General features: G+C 36.3%; 1 protein-coding gene across 1 annotated transcript in view; it reads left to right on the top strand.

Moving 5' to 3' along the window:
- Positions 1-21,258, top strand: part of IQGAP2 (IQ motif containing GTPase activating protein 2) — a 373,896-nt gene that overhangs the window by 271,215 nt on the left and 81,423 nt on the right. Inside the window, exons 20-25 of the mRNA XM_053701383.1 lie at positions 259-422; positions 9,848-10,072; positions 11,061-11,201; positions 12,081-12,165; positions 14,208-14,440; positions 21,096-21,228. Of these exons, the coding sequence (XP_053557358.1) occupies positions 259-422; positions 9,848-10,072; positions 11,061-11,201; positions 12,081-12,165; positions 14,208-14,440; positions 21,096-21,228 (981 nt within the window). The remainder of the gene's footprint in view (positions 1-258; positions 423-9,847; positions 10,073-11,060; positions 11,202-12,080; positions 12,166-14,207; positions 14,441-21,095; positions 21,229-21,258) is intronic.

Raw genomic sequence — 21,258 nt, 5'->3', positions numbered from 1 at the left:
TTAAACCTCTGGTATGTGGGGTGTTTTTAGCTCCTCCTAGTGGACTAGAGTTTAATCCCACTTGTGTTGTCATGTGGACTGAACTGCCACCATCATGAAAGAAATTAATTTATCAGGTAAGCGTATATTTGTTCTTGTTTTTTATTGGAAAGAGAATTGTTTCATAATTTTATGAAAAAGCTTTGGAACAGTCCTGGTGATTTTTGTATCTCTGATTTGCCAGACCAGCATTTTACATTGATTGATATTTTCTTTTAGACAAACCCCACCTATTTGGCCAAGTTGATATTCCAGATGCCGCAGAATAAATCAACCAAGTTTATGGATACAGTAATCTTCACATTATACAACTATGCATCTAATCAGCGGGAAGAGTACCTACTCCTCAAGCTCTTTGAGACTGCTCTCCAAGAGGAGATAAAGTATGTAAACGTGTACAACTATTACTAAATACATTGCTCATTTCATATAAGAAAAAAAAAACATTTGCTTAGACTGTCTAAGGTCACACCTTACAAACAAATGTATTGATTTCCTCTGTTGTGCAGGAAACAGTGCTTCCTGTATTGCAATTTATGAAAATGTTCCCTGGCTTCATTTCAGCCTACTAAAGTTATGTTTCCAGAAATGACACACCTTATGTCAGATGTAAAAAATGAAAGTCATGGAGTCTGCGCAAGTTGTAATATAGAAGCAAACACACAAAAAAATGAGTTTATTTGCAACAATATTTTTACCATTTTTTTACGTTTTCATTTCGATTTGTATCTAAAGTTTTTTACTACGTATATGTTCATTCTCAAGGTTACATAAGACAGAGCCTTTGTAATAAGATGTAGACAATATGACACCTAAGAACCTTAATGAAGGAATGCAAGTTCTACAATTCAAAATGCAGGAAATTCTATATCTTGTCATGCCATCTATATGCCCAAATTAGAGCCCAGAACACATTCATGGCTCCTGTATCTTATTACGCCATCTATATACCCAAATAAGACTGCAGATTAGATTCATGGCCCTTATATCTTGCCATACCAGCTATATGAACATATTATACCCCAGATCAGATGCATGGGCCATGTATTCTGCCATGCCAGCTATATGACCAACAAGACTGTAGATTAGATATCTACAATATATCAAATTAAATGCCAGATCATGCCAGCTCTATGCCCACATTAGACCCCAGATCAGATGAATGACTACTATATCCTCTCATCCCAGTTATATGCCCAAATAAGACACCCAATCACATACATGGCCCCTGTATCCCATCATGCCAGCTATATGCCCAAATAGACATCAGATTATATGCATGGTCACTGAAGCCTTTCATACCCTCTATATGCCATAAGAAATTACTAATGTTTTATTTAATTTGATCAAACTGATTCTTGTAAACAAATACAAAAGTGTATTAGTTTTCTTAAATTAGTATTTTTTTTAGAACTGGATGTTTGTGTGCTTAATTACACAATTCGGCCTGATGAATAGTCTTCAACAGACCTGATGTATAATGTTGCATTATAAATCAGTAAAGTATTTAGTGTGCCTTAATCTGAGAGAATATTCAATCATTTCTGCTAACAGCTTCTATATTACAGGTAAAGGGCATCAAGGAAATAAACTGATCTATTGCAAGAGTTGCTTGTTTTTTATTTAAGTGACATTATACAAATGTTTTATTACTAAGAATATAGTAAGCTTAACACCTGTAAAACAATCTTTCCCTCCACCATCCCTAGCATGAGTATATGATCACATAGACAACAACCTCTCAAATTCAGACTGCATACCCATACACTTGTTCATTTATATATATTACAGGTTTTTGTTAAAATATGAATACAGTCAATGTAATGTAAAAAATAAATGACATTTTAAATATTTGTAATACTGTCTGTGCAATCTGCTGATCTTTTTCTAAACATAAAGGGATCAGAAGCAACTTACTTGTTTTCCTGAAAAATGAGCACAAATTCTCAGTGTAAAGCCACTGCCTTTAGTGAGATAATACCATAATCAAACTTCAGTTCTATCGTCACATGATTTTGCTTTAAAAGCCCTCTACTGAGCATGGGCAATAAACTGTAGCTATAGTAGGTGTCTCCTAGCAACTACGCCAAAGGAAAAGCTCCTCCTTTGCCATCCTGCATAGATCACAGAGTAGACCCCTTGTTTTGACAGGAAGTAATGGACGTTGCACAAATTAAGTAAAAATAAATCAATAAAAAGTAAAATCCTGATGGCGGAAGAGGCGGAGCCAGGAGCACGAGCGGCTCACGGAGCTGGCGTGAGTGCACGGGCCTAATAGTCTCCGAGAGACTCCGCAGATTATGCTTGAGACGGGGCTGCTAGAAAGTACCCTGATCCCGCTCACACCTAGGCTGAAAGAGGAATCGGAGGAGCAAAGTTAAAAGACAAAGCCACACGACCGGAAGATTCCATTTTGCTGCCACACACTCAGGATTGCCTAGAGTGCTAAGACGCCAGTACTAGCGTCCACCGCCAACAAAAGTTCAAGCAAAGGGGCAAGAGAACCAGAAATTGACGGCTCTGGGGGGAGAGTAGCAACGAAAGTGACCGGGAACGGTAAGCGCATACAAATCTTTTTCTTTTGATGCTCTTTTTAAATTGCGCTGATGATGTGAAAGAGGAAAGGAGTGTGTACATAGTGAATTGAGGAGTTCTTACCCTAACTACAGGAAATGAGCAGGGTGACAAACATTATTTGCTAACATCGCAGATAGAGTGCGAACGGGTCCCTAAGGGGTTAAAAGACCTGGCTATCACTATATAAACATTATTTACAACACCTTAAATAAGAGCAAAAACTGGTCCCTAAGGGGTTAAAAGACCAGTGGAAGCTAGCAGTCTATGGCACACTTGAAGGTGGAAAATAAAAAGGGAAAACCTACACCATAACACTATTGCACATCCCCCCACACAAGCACACAGCTACAATAAAAAAAAGAAAAGAAAAAAAACTTGTTCCATTCATGCTGAATTTAAGGCAACACGCAAATATGGGAATAGATGAACTATACTAAACTACTCTCATATAGTGTTTCCAAGATAAAAGTGACTCGTTAATTGTGCATAAAAAGGTCAATATTTGCAGAAACTGAAATTAATGGAAAAATATTTTAACCCTGCTAAAATGGCTCCAAAGGCAAAAGGGGTGGAAAGAAAACAAGTTAAAGGGAATGTCAGCACCTTAAGTAATTCGAGCAATGTTTCTATGCATACAAATGAGGACAGTATGTTTGAACATATGCAAGTCAACACTAATGTGAATTCTTTATCTGAACAGCTTAATAACCTCATTCAAAAAATAGATAATGTACAAAAAAGTCTAGATAAAGTGGTTCAAGAGATGCAACAAACTACAACTAGACTAACAGTTATAGAACAACGAATATCTGACACTGAGGACACTCAAAATATACTGCAAGGTAGAGTAAAAGCTATGGAACAAGAAAACATGAAACTAAGGGAAAAGCTTGACGAAATTGAAAATCACTCAAGGAGAAACAACTTGAGGATAGTGGGACTGCCGGAGTCAGTTACATCTACACAGTTGATAGACTTTGCTGAAAAAACACTACCACTAATCCTTGACATAGAGAACAACGCTCATGCATTTCAAGTTGAAAGAGCACATCGTATGGGGGTTAACGATCCAAACTCCCAGAACCAGCATAAAGCACGAGTGGTTATAATAAAATATCTTTCTTTCCAGGCAAAACTTAAGATATTGAGAGCATTTAGGAATAAGCAGAATGTAGTATTTGAAGGAAAAAGAATCTTAATTTTCCAAGATTACTCTGTAGACCTGTCAAGGCGCAGGAAACAATTTACAGAAATATGCCAGAGACTGGTAAAGGAAAAAAGATCATTTGCACTATTATACCCAGCAAAATTGAAAATACAGCAAGGAGAGATATCACATTATTTTTTTTCTCCAGAGGAGGCAACACGGTTTATTGACCAAGGGGTACATAACCCAGAAGGTTGAACTGTCAAGCCTAAAAAAAAAAAAAAAAAAAACCCCCACTACTTAAACGTATAAGACTTACCTGCTATCTTCTTTAGTACTATAATTATGATTTTTTTGTTCTTATTTGACATTGGAATGGAAAGAATATTTATGATTTATTTCACCATTAAGGGTAGTTGTTTTAAGGATTTTGACATATATAATTACAGAATGATAATTTTAGTAAATGAAATTATGTGTGTATATAAGGATATGAGATATGCTAAATACAATAAGAGATAGGCCTTTTTGGCTTAATGGAAATATAGGAAAAGGGTATCTACAGAGAAGAGAACACAGTATTTGTACAACTCACTCCTGGTATATTTATACAGGTAAGGGAAACATTAAGAGCAACGCAAGGATTAAAACACAAGGGTATTTAAATTATACGGGAGGGCATCAAGAGTTAATATTTATTCTTTGAGAAGTATGAAAAATTATGGGAGGAAATTTTTGTATATAACACAAAACATTGGACACAGTTGGAGGTTCTTTATTTTACTTATATTATGTAGAATGGAAGATTATCCACAGAGTATTGGAAAGTACACTCAGATAGAATTCACGTATACGTTGGGATGTTTGGTATTTATGTTGGTTTTTAAAACCATAAAAATTCAGAGCACTAAAATAGAATTGTATAGAAGCACAATGGTTATATATGATCCTGGAAAGGGTCTACAACACTATAAGGAATATGTAAAATTTTATAAGGAAATCTTTTTGCATGATGTGAGTCAGGGGCTTTGTGATCTAGAGAGAGGTGCAAAGGGCTCCTTTCTGTACCATGCATTACACTATGCAAATATATGGAATATGTACAAAAGTATTGAATTCGAAGAATTGTATTATAAAATAATAGAGCTAAATAGATATATAATGAATGTGTATAGGAATAATAGATATAATGTAGACACGTTTAGAAGGGTAAAAAGTTTATGGAAGAGATTCACTATTTATATCACAAGGGGATGTATGTATACCAGGGGAAATTAATGTTGATCAAACTAAGATGCATGACTGAATACAACCCAGAGAACTCTATGAGACCCAAGGAGCTATCCTATATGACATACCATCTGCTATCAGGGAAAGTAGGAGGAATGGGAACAAAAATAAAAAGAGGATCTAGATCTATCTCATTACAACTATATAAGTCTCAAATAAAGAAAATCCGAAATAGGTATCCTCAGATAGAGGTAAAATGGTAAAAATTATTACTTGGAATGTGGGGGGAATTAATTCCCCCATTAAGAGGAAAGCGGTAATAAGTCACCTGAAGAAACTAAATGCAGATATTGCATGCATCCAAGAAACCCACCTAACGGATAGAGAACATCCCAAACTAAAAACAGAATGGGCTCAGGAAATAGTATTTTCATCATATAATAGCTCATCTAGGGGAGTAGCTATCTTATTTCATAGGAAACTCCAATACGAGATTGAAGATGTATATAAGGATAAATCGGGTAGATATATTGTCATAAATTTAACAATTAACCAACTAAAATTCTCAATATGCAATATTTATGGCCCTAACAAACAGGAAAATAAATTTTGGAATAAGATCCAAAAGCTAATACAAAATAAAGCTAAATATGAGATAATAATGATGGGAGATTACAATATTACCCCAAACCCAATAATTGATAGAAGAACAGATAAAAATGTAAAAAAGGATAAAAATAGATTTAACTATGAAAAAAAGACTATCCGGAAATTGTGTCAAAGTCTGGGGATCGTTGATCTCTGGCGAGAAAAAAATCCAGATGAATACGAATATACACATCTGGCACGATCTAATAAAGCTATGTCAAGGATTGACTACTTTTTAGTATCCCATAGAATTAAGCTCTATATAGACGACATAAAGATATTGCAATTTGGTCTATCTGACCATACACCAGTTATATTAATATTAAAAAATGGGAAAAATTATGGCAATGTTAACAACTTTAGATATCCCAAATATTTGTATCAATCTGAGCAGTGGACAAAATTTTTAGAGGAAAAATGGAGGGATTTTGAGATAAATAATAAACAACATATAGTAAACATACAACTTTTTTGGGAGACCTCCAAAGTGGTCATGAAGGCAGAAATGATAAAGCAGTTGAAGTATATTAAAAATAAAAAGAGAAAAGAAGAAGAGAAAATTAATAATCAGGTTGCACAGGCTTTTGTACAATACAGAACTAATCCAATAAAACAGAATAAAGACCTATATTTTAATATAAAAAAAGAAAGAGATATAATAAACTTGGAGAAAGCCCAGGAAGAATTGAAAAAGAGAGCTGCTAGATATTATAGATGGGGTAATAGATCAGGAAAGATGCTCGCAAATTTAATAAGAGAGCCAAAACCACAAAGCTATATTGCAGCAATTAAGAATAAAGACCAAATATATCAAGATACAGAGAAAATTATTAACTGCTTTAAGAATTATTACCAAAATCTTTATAAATCGCCAGGGGATAATCAATTAAAACAACAAGAATTATGGAATCAGATTAATCTACCTCAAATTAGTGAAGATCAAAAGAAGATATTAAATGAAAAAATAACAAAAAAAGAAATCGAGAAAGCTATAAACAATCTAGCATTATCTAAAGCATCAGGCCCAGACGGCTTACCAGCCGAGTACTATAAGGCACTAATAGCTAAAATTATAAACCCACTATACCAACTTTATGAAGTAATATATGAGGGGCAAGAGCATGTATCTCCAAACTTTAAAACAGTTAACATGATAGTTATACCTAAATCAGGGAAAAATCAGTTAGAGACTAAATCATATCGCCCAATTTCATTAACAAATGTTGACTATAAAATAATAATGAAAATCCTTGCAAATAGACTCAAGACAGTTTTGCCTTCTATCATATCAGAAGAACAGGTGGGTTTTATGACTGGAAGAACATCAGTTAAACACATAAGAAATATTCTACATGTTATTCAGACATATTGGCAGAGAAAGGGACAGGCTGATCTGTCGGAGGCCTTCTTGCTATCATTAGATGCTGAGAAGGCCTTCGACAGAGTGGAATGGGGCCATTTGTTCCGTACCATGGAAAAGGGTAACATTGAGGGGAAATTTACTGAATTTATTAAAGCTATATATACACCAACAGATGCTTATATATGCATTAATGGTAACACATCAACATCGATCCAACTATATAGAGGTACACGTCAGGGATGCCCCCTCTTCCCACTTTTATTTAACATAGCCCTAGAACCCCTTATACACTTACTAAAAAAAACGTCACCTGGTATACGGTTAGGGGAAACACACCTACAGCTTGCATTATTTGCGGATGATCTCCTCCTATATGTCTCAAATCCTGAAAATTATATAGATCAGATTCTAGAGAAAATTAACCTATTTGGATATAACTCTGGGTATAAAGTAAATATCCAAAAATCACAGATATTATGGCTACATAAAGGGGGGAAGGATAGAAAATATATGTTCGAAGAAGTTACAGAATCTATGACATATCTTGGAATTAAGATATCTAGCGACCCCAATAGAATATATGCCCTCAATTATTCAATAGTCATTAGAAAAATATTAAAAGATATTAAACTATGGACTAACCTTAATTTAAATCTAACAGGTAGAATCCATATTATTAAAATGTCCATTATTCCAAAGCTATTATACCCTATACATATGCTCCCATTAAGAATCCCATCAAAAGACCTTAAACTATTAGATCAAGCTATTAGAGGATTTTTATGGAAGGGGAATAAATCAAGGATAAGTATGTCCAAGCTCCAAATGTCAACTAAAAAACTGGGATGGGGTCTCCCAAGTATTAAGTATTATAACTGGGCGGCCCTTGCTAGATATAATCTAGAATGGTTAACAGGTATTGAAAAATATACCAATATGGAAATTGAGCAAGCAATGATTAAACCTATGGCAACTGCTTATCTGGTACACGCAGATATGGCCGAAATCCCTAAAGAAATTAAAAGCCATATTATATTTCGAGATTCATTGATAATATGGAAATTAATGAGTAGAATACTAGGGGTGAATTATAAATACACCCGATATCTACCAATTAACGGTAATCTTAAATTTCAAAGGGGAAATGCTTATCCATTCAGGAACTGGGGGCAACAGGGAATTAGTAAAATTGGGGACATACTACATAGCCATAATAATAAGATCTTTTCGAGCCAAGAGATTTATGAAAAATATGAAGCTAAAAGCGATAACTACATCTATTACCATCAGATAAAAACATATATAAAAAAAGTACAGAGGAATTCAAAAAATAATTGCTGTAAAAATCAATTAACTGATTTATGTGAGAACTATGAAAAAGGGAACTATAAAATGACTTTTATCTATAATAAACTAGTAAATATGTCTTCCGAGAGAAATTGTAATAAAATTATAGAGGGAAATAACTGGGGGTTAGATAAAGATAATTTAAAGGAACAACTAGTATATAGCATAAAGCTAGCAAAACAAACCACCAAGGCGAGTGAATTAAGAGAATCACAATATAGAATAATACACAAAGATTATATAACAGTGACAAAAAGACATAAATGGTCAAAGGGAGAGCTGCCAATATGCCCAAAATGCTCATTTCCATCCCCAGACTTGACACATTATTTTTGGAACTGCCCAAGGATTAATCAATATTGGAAACAGATCGCATTCTGGATCTCGAAAACAATTGGTTCTGACCTTAAAATAGATCAACAAACAATTTTCCTGTTATATAATCCTAGATTCGAAAAGAGAAAACATAAACTATATATAGCTATGGTGATATTACTAGCAAGAAATTTAATAGCGAAATTGTGGATAGAGAAAAAATCCCCGGGGATTGCCACTCTTAAAAACAAAGTATGGCAGCAAATAGTAATAGAAAAGTTTGATGTACTAGGCGATACAAAGAATAGGAAAGTGGCATTCCTAAATAAATGGGATATTTACATACAAAGCCTCAACAGGGAAACACAAAACCAAATATATGCAGGGCTAGTGTAAAAAGAGAAGAAGATAGTAGAGAAACTGAGAGTTGTAAAGTATAAGCCGAGACCCTAGCTGTCTCCTTATTATAAGGGAGAATTTGAGAATAATGGATATACAGAGTTATATGGACCCACTAGAGGCTTCCCTTTTCCCTTTTTGATGTATTGTTTTTTTTTCTTTTTTTTGTCTTTTTTTTGTCCCTCCCCCCCTCTTCTATTAGGAAAAATTTAACAAGCCATAGAAAATACGTTTGTACAATTGTATAGCAAATTCAAACACACCCTATCATACTAGGAAAAATATCGTCATTCTGAGTATATGTATTATTTTTATGAAAATGTATTGTTTGTAATAATTCAATAAAGATATTTAAAAAAAAAAAAAAAAAAAAAAAAATCCTTTTAAAATAAATATTGCAATGATTTTTTATGTATAAGCTACTGCTTTGCTTTTTTATTACAACTATGAAACAGACTGTTTTATATCCTTATTGAGCTATAGAGCCATAGAGTGTAGCTTTCTATGGTATTTGGCTAGAAAGCTTGCTACTAAGTTGTTGCCATGCTGTGCCCATCCCAACACTAAATAACTATATTATGCCCCAAATAAGGCACACCCACAGGCAAGACTATACATGTCAAAAATCAGCTAGTTTTAAAAAAAGATATTCACTAGTAATTAGATTCTGTTGAAAATGACCCAGCTTGGTTTTTGGTTGGGAATGTTCCTTTGCATTTTTCTCCCCAGAACAGGAAGTTACTGTAAGCTAACAGATGTTATCTTGTTGATTATAACTACAGGTCTAAAGTTGATCAAATACAAGATATTGTAACTGGAAACCCAACAGTGATAAAAATGGTGGTTAGCTTTAACAGAGGTGCCAGAGGGCAGAACACACTTCGCCAGCTCTTATCACCAGTAGTAAAAGAAATCATTGAGGATAAATCACTTATTATTAACACAAGTCCTGTGGAAGTATACAAGGCATGGGTTAATCAGCTTGAAACAGCCACCGGAGAAGCAAGGTGAGATATGTATTTCTTTCCATCTAGCGACAGATCAAAACGCTGGAACTTGGAAGGATGTTGATTGCAAAGATGAACACATTGTATTTAATCAGTGCTTTAAGGGACGTTAAACACAAAATAAATGCAAGTTAGATTATGGGCTAAATTTATCTTTACCTGATCGTACCGATCGGTTGCAGGCTCGCTCATTTGAGCCTGCAACTGATAGTTATGAAGCAGCAGTTTAAACCTCTGCTTCATAAACCCTCTCTGCCAACTTAGAGTTGGCAGATGAAAATCACCCCGGATTCATTTGACCAGGATGATTGACAAGCCCTACTCTCACACAATTGGTTGTGCGAGGGTACTGGGGTGGCATTGCAATTGTAACTATAGGGAGCAGATGTGCCCCACAATTTGTGATCAGATGCAGAAAGGTTTACAACATGTGAATCCTGACCATTCGCAAATTGATTAAAGGGACATGACACCCACATTTTTTCTTTCATGATTTAGAAAGAGAATGCATTTTTAAACATCTTTCTAATTTACTTCTATTATCTAATTCTTCAACTAAGGATATCTTAAAAATGAAGCAAAATAAATAATAGAAGTAAATTGTAATGTGGTTTAAATTTGTATGTTCTATCTGAATCATGAAAGAAAGATTTTGGGTTTAGTGGCCCTTTAATCTTGCCCTATGCATTCTGATCAAAGATTTGTTTGAGAATAATATGCATATGCATTTCAAATAAAATATGTTAGTTGTTATATGTTTTAAAAACATATGGGTAAAGTTTTAATGTTCATAAATCAATGGGCATCTCCATATTATAACTTAGGTTAGGTTTTTATATTTTTTGAGTATAAAAACTAAATATACCACCTAAATATTGTTTTTCTCCCACTGATTAATTTTAATACTGGAAAGGATAAAAGTTATTTGCAATTTAATAAAGTGATGCTGAAGCTAATCCGAACAATTCCTTTTTGTACGATTTTGCAGTAAGTTACCCTATGATGTTACGACAGAGCAAGCCCTCTCGCACCCCGAGGTTATTAATAAATTAGAGTCTTCTATCCAAAGTCTGCGAACAGTTACGGACAAAGTTCTGCAGTCAATATTCTCCTCACTGGATCTCATTCCGTAAGTACCAGAATTTTATTTACCTCCTAGTTTCTTTCTGCCATTTTAATCAATCCATACTCTGTTACCATCTGGTAATTTGGCTTTGATTTGTCATTTCCAGATACCACATATTCAAGGCTTCAAGGCCAATAAAACTGACTGTGATGATTAAAAACTCCCGAAATCACTTTCATGTCATCTTCCAATGTTGTTCAGTTTAAAGGGACATGAAACCCAATTTTTTTTCTTTCGTGATTTTGAAAGAGCATGTCATTTTAAACAACTTTCTAATTTACTTCTATTATCTAATTTGCTTCATTCTCTTGATATCATTTGCTGGAAAGCATATCTAGATATGCTCAGTAGCTGCTGATTGGTTGCTGCACATAAATGCCTTGTGTGATTGGCTCCCACATGTGCATTGCTATTTCTTCAACAAAGGATATCTAAAGAATTGAGCAAATTAGATAATAGAAGTAAATTGGAAAGTTGTTTAAAATTGCATGCCCTATCTGAATCATGAAAGTTTAATTTTGACTAGACTGTCCCTTTAACTAAGTAATATACATGATATAGTAACATTAGCAAATGATGTAATTGTGCATGCAGTAATGTAAAAAGCCTATAGTAACACCTTATTATTCCATTTAATAAGTGGAAATTCCAGATGTTCAGATTTTTTGGTTCATCAAAATACATTTACTTTATATGTGGTTTGGTGTTTATCAAAACGTTGCCTTACGACATATTATTCACTTCCCTAAATGCTGATTTTTTTCACATAAAACAACCTTTTGACTTGCCTGTCTTACACAGTATGCCGTAAAAAATAATTTTATATACATTTATATATTTAAGCTATTATTTATCCATCATTTGTCATTTGTCTTTTTACAGCTATGGAATGCGATATGTAGCCAAAGTTTTGAAAAACTCATTACATGAAAAATTTCCTGATGCAACAGAGGACGAACTCTTAAAGGTATTTACTGCAGGCACTTTATCTAAATACCTCTAAAATATTAGTCAAATTCGGTGTACAAAAATAAAGTTCTAAGCTTGTTGAAACCTCATATACTTGTTGAATATTAAAGTGCTAGTAACTTGCAGCATTATTCAAACGCTAGCCTGAAATTATAGAATTAATTAAAGGGACCTTCATTTATGAATTTGAAGTGAAACAAACCTTGATATTATGCACCTTTCTACTAAAATAACACAATCCGCTGCCCACCACAAAACGACTGTTTTTTCATGAGGTGACATTTCCATCTCTTATCCAATAGCTGTGATAGCACAAACGTACAAAAATGTCCTTTTAAGCCAAGAAGTCTAATGTCCCTTTAATATTGCATGTGGTGTTATTTTATTGCATGAATAATTATACATGCATTATTACATGCTCAATCTGTATCATGCAGGTTTAATTTAGCTTTTTCTATCCCTTTAATTTAGCAAGATGTGAATTATGGTCACATGTTTCTTCCATTTTAATGTTTCTTTAGTTAATTAAATGCAGACCAATGTTGTAGAGAATACTCATGATACATTTGTAATAAGTGCTCATTGATGATTATAATTATAGCAAAACCCAATGAAACAACAGGTGCAATAATATGTTACATGTGATCAATACAGATAAAACGCCAGCTCTGCTTTTTAAGTATAAAGGATATTGTTATTGTTAATGAATGGTTTTGCACTTCCATTAAAGGGACATGAGTCAGATAGAACATACAATTATAAGAGAATTTTCTAATTATTTTGTTATTAAATTTACTTCTGTCCTTTGTTGAAAGTATACCTAGGTAGTGTAATGGGCAGCAATACATTACTGGGAGCTAGCTAGAAATTGGTGGTGATGGACATGTAGCACTTGTCATTGGCCAGATTACAAGTGGAGCGGTATATAACGCTCCCCCTCGTGTGCTATCTCCACTAGAAGAAAAGACGAATTTAGAATATTGTACACGCGTTAACATATTCCCCCATAGAAGTCAATGGAGTAAAATTGGGGGGGAAACACCCTACTCATGTGCAAACCCGATCTCAAGTGCGCTAACCCAACATGAAAATATTAATATTTCACATTCCGGTGTTCTTCACATAGCAGAATCTGTTAAATGTATTCATACATTTATATATGTAATAGGAGCGCTACACCCGACTTGCGCAAACAGCCACAATAAACCCTTTTGCTTGTGCGCAATTGTTAGCGCTACACTCGTAATCTGGCCCTTTGTGTTTATTCCCTTCGCACTCCAATAATAAAATACATTAGAGCATTATTGTTTTGCACTTTATGTTCCTTTAATATATGATTTATTGTTTGAATTGTAATATTATAATATTGGCGTAAATATTGTTTGTCCTTTGAACATAATAATAATTACCACATATAGATATAACTGACAATCTATCTAGCAACTTAATTTAAATGTTCATAAGTTTAAAAGGGGCATGAAAGTCAAAATTGAAGTTTCATGATTCAGATAGTGCATGCAATTTTAAGACACTATTAAATGAATTTCTACTATGAGCTTTACTTTGTTCTCTTGGTATCCTTTGTTTAAAGCATATTTACATATGCCCCGCAGCAACCATGCTCTGCTGGAAGATAGCTGGTGATTGGTGGGTATGCATATTTGTCTTTTGCCATTGGCTCACCAGTTGTTTTCAGCTAGGTCCTAGTAGTGCCCTGCTTCTCTGGAATCAACTTTAATTATAGATTTAATCTTTTTGCAGGGGATAAACAAAGAGTTATGTAGCAACAGTGTAATAATAAAATCTATTAACATATTTAACATATTAGAACATTTTCTTTGTTGCACTTTTATGTCCCTTTAAGAGACATTAAACTTTATTTAGGTGCAGCAAAGAAAAATAATCACTAGTATATCCCTTTACTGTATCATTTCTATTGTATAAGGAAATTATTTTAGAAGATTAATTTGTATATTAATTACACTGTATGCACAAAGTATAATGTATTGCCACTTCCTTGGTTACACGTTTATCTTACAGATCGTTGGGAACCTTCTGTATTATCGGTACATGAATCCGGCCATTGTTGCCCCCGATGGGTTTGACATTATTGACATGACCGCTGGGGGGCAGATACATTCAGACCAGAGGAGAAACCTGGGATCTGTGGCTAAAGTCCTGCAGCACGCTGCGTCCAACAAACTGTTTGATGGCGAAAACGCTCACATGTCTTCCATGAACAGCTACCTGTCCCAGACGCACCAGAAGTTCAGGTGAACATTTCATTTGTCTGTTCATTACTTTACTCTGCCAACCACATCAGTTTCATAGAGCTTATGTGCCAAAGTCAGTATTCAATAATGATTTCAATGGTCCAACAAGATGAAATATCTGTGAATCAGGAACATAGATATATTAATATGTTATGATTCTAGTTGTTGTACTAATTTGTGTAACGTTCTTTTTAAAGGGAAATTAAATTCAAAATCTATTTTCCCATACAAATATTTTATTATGCTTGCTAAAACAAAATGTTGCAGGGTCAGAGTTAAGAAAAAAAAGGTAAAAGCAGGAAAAATAAATAAAGTACAAGAGAGAGAGCTTGGTATTAGTCCATAAGTGATCACAGCAAAAGAGATAATGATAAACCATATTTAAATTTTAATACGAGGAGAATCCATGGCGGAGGAGGCAAAAACACCCCAGCCAAAAGGCTTAAATACCTTCCCCTCATCCCCCAGTCATTCTTTGCCTTTCGTCACAGGAGGATGGCAGAGAAGTGTCGGAAGATTCGGAGTAGTCTCTTATAGAGGGTAGTACTCTTCGGAATGGGACTGGCGTTTTAAGTAGTCCTGTCAGCCTCTCAGTGAGAGCATTGACGAATATTAGAGTCTGAAGATGCAGGGAGAGTCTGCAAATCCAGACTCTTATTAAAAGCTCCTTAAGCAATCAATATTGACGAGTTTCACTGCCTGCTTTCTATCACTCAAGTCCATCTCAAGAGCGATGCTACAACACTGTCAAACTTGAGAGGCCGTGTTCCTGTTCCACGGCGTAGATTCTGGTAAGATCGTTTTATTTTTTATACTTGTAATGATAACGCAAGAAGACAGGATGGAGTCGCTTCTACCGATCAACGCTCTGAGAGCTTGGCCCCTCCTGGGTTCGTCCCAGTTCATCAGATTCCAGTCTGACAACATTACCTCGGTGGCTTACATCATCCATCAGGGGGGGGGGAAAGAAGCTCCCTGGCCATGAGGGAAGTATCTCGGATTCTGGAGTGGGCGAAGACCCACAACTGCTTGCTGTCAGTAATCCACATCCCGGGTGTGGACAACTGGGAAGCGGATTTTCTCAGCAGACAATCGTTTCATCAGGGGGAATGGTCTCTTCACCCCAAAGTGTTTGCAGAGATTTGCAACAGATGGGGGACTCCGGAGATAGATCTCATGGCGTCCAGACTCAACTTCAAGCTACCCAGATACAGGTCGCGGTCCAGGGATCCCCAGGCAGAACTGATAGATGCCTTAGCAGTGCCTTGGGGATTCAACCTAGTCTACATATTTCCACCGTTACCACTTCTACTTCAAGTAGTGGCCGCATCAAGCAGGAGCAAGTATCGACTATTCTGATTGCTCCGTCGTGGCCGCAGAGGATGTGGTTTGCGGATCTGGTGGGGATGTCATCGTCTCCTCCATGGAGGTTGCCTTGTCGCAGGGATCTGCTGGTACAGGGCCCCATTGTGCATCACAATCTAGATTCTCTGAGGCTGACTGCGTGGAGATTGAACTCTTAGTCTTAGCCAGGAGAGAGGGTTTTCTGAGAGTGTGATTGATCCTCTCATTCATGCCAGGAAGCCGGTCACCCAACGCATCTATCATAAGTTGTGGAGGATCTACTTACTCTGGTGTGAGACTCGTGGATATTCCTGGCATAAGGTCAGAGTATCCAGGATACTTTCCTTCCTCCAGGACGGTTTGGAGAAAGGACTGAGCTTCCTGATATACAGTCTTTTTGTTCAGGCTCTATCCAGGATCAGGCCTGTATTTAGACATTCTACTCCTCCTTGAAATTTGAATTTGGTTCTTAGGGTTTTGCAGAGGGCTCCGTTTGAGCCTATGCATTCTCTTGACATTAAGATACTGTCTTGGAAGGTTCTTTTTCTACTGGCTATTGCTTCGCCACGCAGAATCTCTGAGTTTGCGGCCTTGCAATGTGAGCCTCCTTACCTGGTTTTTAATACCGATAAGGCTGTCCTTCGCACTGGGTTGAGATTTCTCCCTAAGGTTGTGTCTGATCGAAACATTAATCAGGAGATTGTAGTTCCTTCTTTGTGTCCTAATCCTTCTTCTTCAAAGGAACGGTTACTTCATAACTTGGATGTGGTTCGAGCTTTGAAATGTTATCTTCTGGCTACGAAGGATTTCAGACAGACTTCAGCATTGTTTGTTGTCTTTTCAAGGAAGCGCAAAGGACAGATGGCTTCTTCCACTTTCCCATCTTTTTGTCTGAGGAGCATGATTCGCTTGGCTTATGAGACAGCTGGACATAAGCCTCTTTAGAGGATTACGGCTCACTCAATTAGAGCCGTGGCTTCTTCTTGGGCCTTCAAGAATGAGGCCTCTATGGAGCAGATTTGTAAGGCGCTACTTGGTTCTCCTTACATATTTTTTAAAAGTTTTACAAATTTGACGTTTTTGCTTCGGCTGAAGCAGCTTTTGGGAGAAAGGTTTTGCAGCCTGTGGTGCCCTCAGACTAGGGTCCGACTCTTTTTTACCCTCCCGTTTTCATTAAGTGTCCTCTAGAGCTTGGGTATTTGCTTTCCACAAATAATGAATGAAGCCGTGGACTCTTATGCTTACCTGATAATTTCATTTCCATCTGTACGAGAAGAGTTCACGGCTGCCGCCCAGTTCTCCGTTGGGCGGACCTAAATTTCTTTTGTTTTTCTTCTGGCACCATTTATACCCTGATATTTCTCCTACTGTTCCTTGTTCCCTCGGCAGAATGACTGGGGAATGAGGGGAGTGGGGCAGGTATTTTAAGCCTTTGGCTGGGGTGTCTTTGGCTCCTCCTGGTGGCCAGGTTCTGTATTCCCACAAGTAATGAATAAAGCCAGGGACTGTCCTCGTACAGATGGAAATGAAATTATCAGGTAAGCATAATTACCAATTTATGATTCGTACAGAGCACACAATTTCTGTTATCACATTAGCTTTGCTATCTTGATGTCCTTTGTTACAGAGTAGACTCAGGAGCAGAAATACACTACTGAGAGCTAGCTGAAAACATCTGGTGAACCAATGGCAAAAGACAAATATGTGTACCCACTAATCCATAGCTAGCTTCTAGGAGAGTACTGCTGCTACCTATGTATATCTTTCAACAAAGAATATCAAGATAATTATACAAATTTGATAACAGAAATAAATTGGAACGTTTTTTAAAATTGCATGCTCTATATGAATCATGAAACTTTAATTTTGACTTTACTGTCCCTTTAATGTTACCTGCACCAACAGCAATCTCCTTCGTTTAACTTTCATTATTCAGATATAGCGTACATTTAAATAAATAAAAAATCCAGTTTACATCTGTTTTCAAGTTTACTTCTTTCTTTTGGTATGTTTTGTTAACACATATCCCTTCCCTAAGTATGCCTATGTAGGTTCAGGAGTGTGTATGTGTTTTGAGCACTGTATAGCTTTGTTGTAAACATTACTGCCATATAGTGCGGTTTTGAATTCCCTATATTCTTTCTTTGTTTCTGTGAAATCATCCTAATGTTAACCGCATTAAACGTGCCAACAAATATGTAAATAATAACCATTTTATGGTACCCAGAATCCTCCAAAGAAGACAATAGCAGGAAATGACAAATGTGTCTGTGTGGGAAAAGCTCAGTTAGGTTTTTTACACTGACACTCTTGGGAAATACTACACACAGATTTTCAAGATTTAACTTAGGACTTTAACTTGCAAATACACCAACGCCTAGATTTAGAGTTTTGTCGGTAAAGACCCGCGTAGCTAACGCTGCTTTTTTTTCAGCGCACCCTTTAAACAACGCTGGTATTGAGAGTTGTCTGAGTGGCTGCATTAGGCTCAGAGAAGCGAGCGTTGAGCATAATTTAGCTCCACTTCAACCCTCTATACCAGCGTTGCTTACGGTAGCGGTAAGCTGGCAAAACGTGCTCGTGCACAATATCCCCATAGGAAACAATGGGGCAGTTTGGGCTGAAAAAAAACCTAACACCTGCAAAAAAGCAGCGTTCAGCTCCTAACGCAGCCCCATTGTTTCCTATGGGGAAACACTTTCTAAGTCTGCACCTAACACCCTAACATGAACCCCGAGTCTAAACACCCCAACCTTACACTTATTAACCCCTAATCTTCCGCCCCCGCTATCGCTGACACCTGCATTTTATTATTAACCCCTAATTTGCAGACCGGACACCGCCACCACCTACTTTATCCCTACGAACCCCTAATCTGCTGTCCCTAACATCGCCGAACCCTACATTATATTTATTAACCCCTAATCTGCCCCCCCCTAACGTCGCCGCAACCTAACGAGTATTAACCCCTAATCTGCCGACCGGACCTCGCCACCACTATAATAAATGTATTAACCCCTAAACCGCCGCACTCCCACCTCGCAAACACTATAATACATTTTATTAACCCCTAATCTGCCCTCCCTAACATCTCCGCCACCTACCTACAATTATTAACCCCTAATCTCCCGCCCGCAATGTCGCCGCTACTATAATAAATGTATTAACTCCTAAACCTAACCCTAACACCCCCCTAACATAAATATAATTTAAAATAAACAAAATAATATTTTGTTTGTTGAGAACAGTGGAAGGGGTAATACAAGACAAATCTTAGAGTAGAGAAGGGAAAGAGGTGATATCAGGTGATATGATAGTAACTTTCAAGTATATTAAGGGACTCAGTAAAGCTCAGTATTTTTCATAAAAAGAAAAATTGAGGAACAAAGGTCATGATCTCAAGATGAATGGTAGTAGATTCAGGAGTAATTTTCAAAAGCACTTCTATACAGATAGGGTAATGGATTCATGGCATAAACTTCCACAAGAGATGGCATTGACAAACAGTGTGCGGAAAAATGCCTGGGATAAGCTTAAAGCTATCCTATAAACTAGATAAGTTTATACTTTCAGGAAATATTGGGCAGACTTGTTGGACCTATGGCTTTTATCTGCCGTTAAAATCTATGTTTTTATGTCCTTATGAGTTGGGACATATTGTTTTCTGCAGCTCCATTCCGTCACAAGAGCCATGAAACCTTGCTAATACATGTCTACCATCTATCTCAGAAATGCTCTTCATATCCATCTCACGCACACAAGTGTTGTCATCACCAATGTTTCCATTTTATGACCCATCAAGTTGGCCATAGCACCATTGTTGTTCACCAGTTATACATGCATATAATAGTGTTATGTTTTTTGTTGTTTTTTTGCTAATATAGTGGACAATCCTGTCAAGCTGCTCATTAAATTGATTTTCCACTTAGATATGTGAAAACGTGTTTATATGTGTAAATGTATGTGCTCAAAAACATACATATCTACACATTTATAGACTGTATATACACGTTTGAGCCCTTCCCAGTCAAATACCTTAAAACATGCATTGTTAAGTATAAATAAAGTTGTGCGGTGACGTCATCACGTTATTGCGCGTGACGTCACTGCGCATAACGTGAAGCCCCGGCAATGCCTGTCATTATGCAGGCCCGATCACCGGGGTAGGAGCGGGTGGGAGCCCCCAGATCTCCCTCAAGGTGGGAGAGTGCTAGCGACAGCTCTGAGCCGTCATTAGCACCAGAGTGGGAAACTCTGTGACTGCTCAGAGACGTCATTGGCACTCAAGGGGTTAAAAGTAAGAACTTCTTAGTGAAGAACATACAAATTTTAAAGTATTCCAAACACACCTTCAGCTTTTGCACAGTTGATATAGCACAGTTTCAGGTTAGTGCTCGAGCAATAAAATAAAAAGGCTTTCTTTAGGGCACCCCAGAAGTCTAAAGGAAAAGGGAGTTAGTGTGATCACGATATCCAAAGTCCTGAAGTTTGCTTGCTCGCTCTCTAACCTTTTACTCTTAACTTGTAATGCCAGTGCTAACCTGAGAGCAATAATTTTTTACCTTGAACACAGCGCTCATGAACGATAAAAAAATTATAGCTCCCCTTGTAATCTAGCCCATAGGGAATAAGGGACGTTGTTTAAAAATAAAATGCTGCAAGGAAATAGAGCATTTTATTTTTACTTAAAAATATGCCTCTAATAAAGACTTTTTCTTTTTAATAGGTAACTAACAGATCACTCCAAAAATCATTTACAGCTGTAATAAAAAAAGTTTAATTATGAATAGTTTAAAAAAAATCTTTGCATTATACATTCAATATTTAATTTGCCTCTTTTTACCTGTAATTTATCCACAAACAAATCTGATCTTCATAAGCCTAGGCTTGTTTAGGACCAGTAATCAGTCTGGATGGGCTCTTACAAAGGCATGCAGTGGGAGGAGTTTGGCCTTTGAAAAACATCTGCAGCAAACATGTTTTAATTTATTCAGATAGTGTTCACTCAAGGCTGGTTTATGTATTGCCATACTGCTTAAAAGTCTTGTTACTGCATGATCTTTTATGTCTTTTATGTCCCGTTAATAGATGCTCATTTGGATTATGCCCTTTAAACTTTGAATTATTCTGGCGGTTGATTTATTTATCTAATCAGTCTGTAGCACAACCCCCGGGCTTCCGTATATCTTTTATATTCCACTGTGACAACAAACACTTTGTATTCCTATATGTGCTTTTCTCAATTCAGCAATGCTCTAAAAATAGAAAATAGTTTCAACGAAATATATAGATTGTGTTTTGTCTTATTTAGGAAATTCTTTCAAGCTGCCTGTGAGGTTCCGGAGCCTGAGGAGAAATTTAACATTGATGAATTCTCTGACTTGGTGACCCTCAGCAAACCTGTAATATACATCTCAATTGAAGAAATTATTAACACCCATTCTGTAAGTAAAATAAAGAAAATGTTTATATAG

The sequence above is a fragment of the Bombina bombina genome, chromosome 2, assembly GCF_027579735.1.
Source record: "Bombina bombina isolate aBomBom1 chromosome 2, aBomBom1.pri, whole genome shotgun sequence".
Taxonomy (NCBI): Eukaryota; Metazoa; Chordata; class Amphibia; order Anura; family Bombinatoridae; genus Bombina; species Bombina bombina.
The sequence above is the reverse complement of the archived record's forward strand: the minus strand, read 5'-3'. Positions and strand labels throughout refer to the sequence as shown.